The 8,290-nt window shown below is 41.5% G+C and overlaps 1 protein-coding gene across 2 annotated transcripts in view; it reads left to right on the top strand.

The window, feature by feature from the left end:
* Positions 1-3,188: 3,188 nt before the first annotated feature.
* NFIB (nuclear factor I B) overlaps positions 3,189-8,290 on the top strand; it is a 240,167-nt gene continuing 235,065 nt past the window's right edge. Inside the window, exons 1-2 of one of the 2 annotated variants that reach the window (XM_021718357.1) lie at positions 3,189-3,308; positions 3,672-4,203. In XM_021718357.1, coding sequence (XP_021574032.1) covers positions 3,294-3,308; positions 3,672-4,203 — 547 coding nt within the window. In that variant the 5' untranslated portion in view covers positions 3,189-3,293. Of the gene's footprint in view, positions 3,309-3,668; positions 4,204-8,290 lie in introns of those variants that run through there. The other variant, XM_021718358.1, reaches the window with a different exon arrangement.

Here is an 8,290-nt window from a genome sequence, read left to right as displayed (position 1 = left end):
ATAAGCCACATGTTAAAAAAATTAAGAACTATCATATGTGATTGAATATTTGTTTTAGATTAATGTGAACTCCTAATAATGTAGCTTTCAGTTGCATGATGGCACTGAACTTTGTGTGTGTGTGTCTTTTAATTATTTAGGTACATTTTTCTCATGGTTTATTGTTATATAGCAATGCTCCAAGAGCACCTGGTATTTACTGTTCCAAACTCTATATTGGTCGAATTATTCATCTCTTTCATGGAGAGCATTGTTTCTGTGAAAAAAAATAGGTTTAGTAAAATTAAGACTATTTTTATATTTAAAATTTGTAATTTGGTCATTTCCTTTGTCAATTTAGTTAAACTGAAAGAAGTTTTAAAGGAGAAAAATTACTGAGCATCAATTTAATAACATTTTAATAACAATTCTGTGAGGTTGCATGTTACCTTAGTATAAGCCGTTGATTTTAAATCACTTCTATGTTTTGCTTTTAAAAAAAAATAATTTCATAACTGCTTACTGTTATTGTGATCATCTATTGGTTAGGACATTTGAAGACCTTGATCGCCTTTTCTTTTCTTTTGTTTTCTTTCTTTTTTTTTTTTTTTTTTTAAATGAGGACAGTTCCATATTCATGTCACTCATAATCTTTAAGAATGTATTGCTACTCAGCATTAGAATACAGTCACACTTGGGAGATGACATTTATGCATGTTAATGCAGACGGATGTGTGCATTATAGTAACCTTCATTTATAATTATTTTTAGGGGCTATGTTCCCTTGCCAAATAAGTGTTTCATTTGAATGGAGTTCACCTAATAGTGAAGCCCCAAAAGATATTAATAAGGCAAATTGGCAGCCTGAGGAAGTTTGTTACTTCAATTTATCAGTTAAACATGTATGTTTTAAAGCAATATTTGGCAGCATTGACAGCAAACTCAAAGCAACCTTAAGAAACTGTTTTGTGTGCATTTACTCAGAATTTTCCAATTCCACCTTCACATTTGCATTTTGTCTACATCATATTCGCCTTTCGGCTGTTTAAAATAACTTGCTAAAATTTCGAGATTTGTCGTATGAACGCTAATGCTTATGGTCCAATATTGAAACTCTAACAAATTTAATCAGAACTGTGTTTGATATCTTTATAAGCAAATGAAATGTCACTGAACATAGTACTTAAGGACATTAAGTCCTTAAGTGTTACCGCATTGCTTAACATCTGTAAAATCATATTGCATTTTAAAAAGCATGGCAAGGATAAAATGAGTGAGACCAAGCCCATCGCCTCTATTCTGTGTACTCTTTACATTCTCAAGTTTTTAGTTTATGAGTGCGTTTGTGCATGTGTTTCCGTCCTATCAGTAAATCATAGTCAAGGATTATAGGAAGTGAGTTCCCGAGCACATTTAAGTCCACATTTCCTTGAGTAGGCCTTCCTTTTGCATGTATTTCTAAAGGGGATGAACAAAGTTTTTGTAGTTCCAGTGAAAGCTAAAAGCATGGCATCAGAAAGTGTATGGAGTTAGGGGAGTCTTATCATGGGCTGTGGTTGCTGTGAGCCGGGCTGCCTTCCCACACAAAGAACAGATTGTGGTTTAACTCTTTCCATGGCCTAGTTTAATGTGCTGGAATAGTAACCGAATTGTTCAACTCTCTGCTGGAAACTACTGATCGGTTTAATGATTTCCTCTATGGCATTTGGTTATGCTTCATGTTGTGATGTAATCATCTGCATTCTGTATTGTTATAAAATTTTGATTCATACTGCATTCTGTTGTAGGAGCGTTTTACAGCAATACGTTAGAGCACTTGATAACTACATTATTGATTGGATGGGACATGCACCTCTTCCGTATCTGAACTGCAAACAGCTAACATGTTGCAGTCACTAGCATTCAGACTTTAACTTTTACCTGAGAAATGCGTTCATATCTGGATGGAATTTTTTTAGACACCTTCTTTGTTAGAGGGTCATCAGTTTTATTTTCCTCATCTTTATCGACTGGAATTAGCCGGTCCACTGGTGGAACAGAATTTATTCTACATAGTTCACGGTCACGAACATTAGTACGTAAATTCTAACTTTTGGGAAACAACCAGTTAGACAAAGTTGTTTTGTGGTTGGAATGATGATCTAGTCCATGTGATTAGAAAAGTGGTCCAGTGAAGTTCCTGTTTGGTGTATTGCATGCATACAGTGTGCATGCATGGGGCGCTAAGCTCGTTCTCTGAACAGTAAGAGGCCTGAGCGTATAAGACAGTTTTTACCAAAGTCAGGAAGTAATGAAACACTGCCTGCATTGAGAAGTACCTTAAAATATCTGTAGGTAAGGATTGTCTGCCCTTCCTCACTGCCCCCTTCCTCCCCAAAAAAGAGACTTGGGTGAAACAAGCAGGAAAAATGCAGGTGCCTAAAGGTAAATGAAGGCGCCCAGTTAACCCGAAAGACGGGTACTGAGTAATCTATACATGTGTCGATTAGCAAGCACATGCATATGTGCTCCCACAGTCCTGTTCGAGAAGGCAGCTACATGGCAAATGTATGGTATGGACGCCACAGAAAGCAGTCACTGACCAGCAGTGTGCTCCTCGAGTCACCCTGCCACAGCACGCAGAGACACAAAGAATGCAAAGTTGGTGCCAAGTTGCCATTTTTCATTGTTCACCTCGGATTGATTTTTAAGGGTTTTAGAATAATTGCCATACTCATGTGATCGGTTAACAAATTAACTGACTCGGGGGGGGGGGCTTCACATTCTATCGGGAAGCTGCAGGAAGAACATTCATGTCATTTTTGTTTTCAACTTTGAAAACTTCTATTTAAAAATGCAGGAGCATGTATCAGAGAGCACGAGAGTGTGTGTGTGTGGGGGGGTGTGTGGGTGTGTGTTGGGAGCTGGTGTTGGTGGTGCAGGGAGAGAATGCACTGCTCAAAGTATGGAAACCTTCTGTTCAGGACACCGATACGACGAGCTGTGTCCTTTGCCCACTTTCCCTCACTGTATACCGGTTTCTCTAGTTACCGCTCCTGGAATGGTGCTGTTTCAGTGTTGGAATGTTGGACGTTTGATAAGAAAATGGATCAAGTTTAATGGCGCATGCTCTTTGCGCCACCAGCAGCCTCTTGCTGAGAGCATGCTCCAAAAGCGGGAACTGTGTGGCATTACACTGAGCATCTATATGCTTTGTGTTTCTGTGCCACAGAGAAGAGAAATGAACTGTGGCATCGCTCCTGCCTTCTGAACAGCTCTGCTCCGATTTACAAACAAAGCAAAAACCAAAAAAACCTCACTGTGTTCTTTGTACAATGGTACTGCGTAGTGTTAGTTGGTCAATCAAATATTTAAACATTAAATATGGTGCCAAGCACCTGGGTTGTATATGTTTTAAAGAATGTGGGATGCATGGCATTGGGGTGGGCATGAGGGGGATGGGGCCAGAGTGTAGACGCAAAATACAGACCTTGTGGGTTTTTTTGGGGGGGGGAGGGAGAACTGACCTGCACTCTTTGGTGGAAAAGGGGCAGCTTGGCGTACTTTATTTTCCTCCTGTCCTGCTATTTTGGTAATTGGCAAGAAGAAAGGCACGCGATTTTCAGGCATCCCTCTTTCGCGCTGAACCGGGAACGGGTCGTGGCCTTATCTTAAACTGACTCTGCCCATCTCTCCCCCGTCCCCTTCCACAGGATGAATTTCACCCGTTCATCGAGGCACTTCTTCCACACGTCCGTGCAATTGCCTACACCTGGTTCAACCTGCAGGCTCGAAAGCGCAAGTACTTTAAAAAGCACGAGAAGCGGATGTCAAAGGACGAAGAAAGAGCCGTCAAGGATGAGCTTCTCAGCGAAAAGCCCGAAATCAAGCAGAAGTGGGCATCCAGGCTCCTGGCCAAACTGCGCAAAGATATCCGCCAGGAGTATCGAGAGGACTTTGTGCTCACCGTGACTGGCAAGAAGCACCCGTGCTGTGTCTTATCCAACCCCGACCAGAAGGGTAAGATTCGGAGGATCGACTGCCTGCGACAGGCAGACAAAGTCTGGCGTCTGGATCTAGTCATGGTGATCCTGTTCAAAGGCATCCCCTTGGAAAGTACCGATGGAGAGCGGCTCATGAAGTCCCCACATTGCACAAACCCAGCACTTTGTGTCCAGCCACATCACATCACAGTGTCGGTTAAGGAGCTTGATTTGTTTTTGGCGTACTACGTGCAGGAGCAAGGTAGGAGCTGATTGTTCTTTCTTCCAGCACGGCAGACGCTGCCCACTCGCCTCCGTAGGCGGAATAGCTGGCTTGGGTTAGATGGTCCTCGAGGCCCCGAGATCTCCTGGGTCCTCTCTGGGGGCTGCGGGGTGTCCACTTTCACTCACACGTCCACGGCCTCATGTGAGCCATTCAAAGAGACCAGGAGCTCTCAGACCTGGGATGGTTTGGATGTTTACAAGAGACTACAAAGAGATGCGTTTCCAAGTGTCTAAAAGAGCATACTTTTCCAAAGACACAGAGTGGTCTGAAAAACGTAGTTGATCACACTTCACTTTCTGTCGTAGGCTGCATTTCTTAAGGCATCCAGCCGTCTTTTCCCGAGTTGGAAATGTAACTTTGTGTGTGATTAGTCAAACCGCTCTTTAATAATCTTTATATTAGCCTCTTAACTAATGGTAGAGGAATTTTGTCCATGAATTTAGTGCTAGTGCACTGAATTCACATCTACTATTACAAAATGCTTAAGACAGCCAGTATCAAAAAGTACATCTTGCATAGACCCAGATTTAATTTTATTATTTCTATCACCTACTTTTGAGCATGCAGTATCCACTGTAGATTAAATGGAATTTAGCTCTTGTTTAAACTGTTTGTAATATTGTCCCAGAGTGACTCGGGAACACTTAATATTGTTTAGTTTACTTGTATGTAAATTCATAAAACTTACTGAGGAGGAAAGTCACAGGTCTCCTTACAGAACATTGCAGAACAAAAACGTGGACTGGTTACACTGGTTTAAAATAAATCTCAAAAAGAATGCAGAAACCGCATACCATACCTATTATTTAAAATACTTGATAAAGAGAATGATCGAAATGTTGCCTGAATAATTAAAAATAGGTGATGCTCTTGCTGAGTATTTGAGTTAATGAAACTTATTTCTTTGTTATTTTTATTTTTCTTAATCTGTTTTTCTTAAGTAGGTGAGAATTTCTGTTCTTCAAATAAATGTGTCAGGGTATAGATGTGCTTGCATTAGCAACAGTCCATAGTGAAACACCAACTTTAAAAAAACAGTATACCCAAAGTGGACTGAAGTTTGGGCTGTCACAGATGGTGGGTCATCTCTGAACTTGGCCTGGTGGGAGAGAAAATGGTCTACAGATTGCCAGCTGGCAGACGGTTATCTGACGCCCGTTATATAAATGTAGGATTTAATAAATTGTTACAAACTTTATAATTATCCAGAAAAATAAAATATAAAAATTACTCTCCTGACTTGGGAATCTAGGTACTTACTATGTGCTTATTGTCTTGGTATTTCCTTGAGGTAGATTGAGAGATATGTCATTAAATGTCATTTTATAATTTTTAGTGTGATTTTTAAATAATGGTGTTGGACATTGCACATTTGGAAATATTACATTTTCTTAAAAAACAGAAACATTGCATTTATGATTCCCATGCATTTAATAATTAAAGACTGAGTAATGATGGTTTGGGGAAAATATATTTTTGTCCTGTGCGTCCTAAAATAAAAGCTCTCATTAACACATGACACTTAATTTGATTGACAGCTGTCTAGGGGATGACATTTTAAGGTGGGCTGTGTATATGTATTGGATGGACTATAAATGTGTTGTAACCGTGTTGTGGAAGTCAAGGCTGGAAGTAAAGTTTTTTTAAAAAGTGGGTCATGTAACTTTTTTAGCACAGAGAGGGAAGATTTGCAAGCACTTCACTGCTGCTCACATTGTAACTTGCTTGAAGGCTAGTTTTTGAGGAGTGCATGCATGCACATTTACTCTTGGGGCAGGCAGCCAACTCTTTTGGTTTTGATGAACTGACAATAAAGAACGTATCCTTCGGATTTGTGAAGATAGATTGAAAAAAGAAAAATGCATGAGTGTCTTCCGTATTGCACCATTAGTCATGATAATCATAAAGTTTTAAGCAACGCTTGGAGACCATATTGCTAGATAAAACATAGATTTTTGTTGTTGTCGGTTCGACAGTCTCTGTTGCAAGAACCTTTTATTATTTTACCCTGTGCATCTGATTTGTATCTTCTGCTACCTGCCAGTGCGTCATCTCTTAACATCTGTTGGCGCTTTCTTTGAAAAACTCCTATCAGGATGCTTTTGTGTTTTCCCTTTTTCAAAATTTGTATCTTTTTCTTTGTCAAGTGCAGGTTAATTATGTCGTTTCACAGTGCAGTTGATGAGAGAAGGCAGGTTTTAAAAGATAAGTCTGTAGTCGATTGGAGGACTGCGTATCTCACATCATGACTTTTTATTTCTCCTCTAAGTAAATGATACCCCACGTAAGTCTGTTTTATAAATCAAGTAGGGAGGTACAAAGGAAAACAGAAAATAAAATCCAGAATAGAAAAATGTAATGGAAGAACAGAAAGAGCAACGAAATTACCTTTTCCTCCTTTTTTCTCTCTCTCCCCACTTCTAAATGACGGGAGGAAAACATGAGAGAGAACAGAGAGAATGCCAAAGATGGTTGCCACTGGCACCAGGATTGGCATCAGACCCTCTTTGTTTAGCTCAGGATGCCTGTGATTTGTTAGTTGGCATCCGCATTGCAGTGTGGAGTGATGTTACAATATATTGACAATTTCCAGATCTAGAAATGTCAATAGTCCTCTTGGTTGTTTATACAAGGTCGCGTACTGCATCTCTTCTGGAGGGTGAAATAAAGACCAACATGCAGTAAAGTTTCCTTGCTGACCAACTTCCTATGCTTTTCTTTTTCCCTCTTTCCTTTTTGGTTCAACCCACACTTGTTCTTTTCTTCCTCGTGCCCGGTGGCCTCCTGTCTCCTGAAACGTGGAGTCCCTTACCTGAGCTTTGACACAAGCTCTAGTACTACGTTGCATCTGAGACGGTTGTGGGAAACACTTGAGCATCTTGGAATTATTTCTAATATATAGTTCGTTAGACTTTGGCGTCACGTGGCCGCAAGGCAGTATTTTCTTTAAGGCTCAATGCCTTTGTTATTCGGCTTCCTCTGTGCATGTAGTCTGGTTGACCGCAGTTTAGTCCATAGCTGCTGTTTCATTACATTAGCAAGGGGTCCTGTTCAGTATGATTGTTGAGAAAACGACATGCCCCCACCCTTGACCTAAAACGTCCACATCATTCGGAAGTGGCTGCATCTAAATCCATAAAATCATTTGACGTTATTGATTCAGAGGGCTGCGCTTCGGCTGTTTCGTTGCTACAAGAACCGCCATTTTGTTTGTGAAGTGCCAGGCGAGGGGAAAAAAAAGGCAGACACTGTGTTTGATGCCAATAATGGTTGCCAGTGGCACCGAGGTTGGCATCAGACCCTCTTTGTCTAGTTGCTGAATGCCTTTGATTCGTTGGTTGGCATCCGCATTGCAGTGGGCACACTGGAAAGTTTTTGACAATTCCTGAATGAAAGCTGCTTGCTGTTTGCTGCAGCAAACCTTAGCTAAGATAAAACCTTTCTTTTTCTTTTTTTAGGGTGGAAAAAAAAAAGATTTTGACAGATTAAAGAAAAAAATAGCTCTAAGGTGGTCTCCATTTTCCCAGAGATATTAAAGATGTCCCATGATTCTTGGGCAGGTGGTATCTATTCCCCATATTGTCTTTGTTATTGCATTCGTGAAAGCAAAGCAAAACAAAACAAAACAAAAACCAGGCAAGCCTTGCACAGCACACCTTCCTGGGACACAGCGTCCTGTAGGATGCCGCGTGTCTCTGATAAGTGTGTGGAGGGCAAGCTGAAGATAGTGATATGCATTCGTTATGACTGTTGCTTTCCGTCACATCACTGCTTATTTCTTATGCAATTTCTAGTTCCCTCAGTTTCCACTTGATTAAAGAAGTTTCCACACTTCCAGATTTTATAGTAGCATGTTGAGAGGACCTTAGTTTTCTCTCTAGCTAGTTATGTGTAACAGGGTAAATGTTGGGGGGGGGGGGGGGGGGGGGGGGGGGGGGGGGGGGGGGGGGGGGGGGGGGGGGGGGGGGGGGGGGGGGGGGGGGGGGGGGTGGTGGGGGGGTGGGGGGGGGGGGGGGGGGGGGGGGGGGGGGGGGGGGGGGGGGGGGGGGGGGGGGGGGGGGGG

This window comes from Carlito syrichta, unplaced genomic scaffold (assembly GCF_000164805.1).
Source record: "Carlito syrichta isolate Samal-C Ts95f unplaced genomic scaffold, Tarsius_syrichta-2.0.1 Scaffold312123, whole genome shotgun sequence".
NCBI lineage: Eukaryota > Metazoa > Chordata > Mammalia > Primates > Tarsiidae > Carlito > Carlito syrichta.
This window is presented reverse-complemented; position numbering and strand designations above follow the sequence as displayed.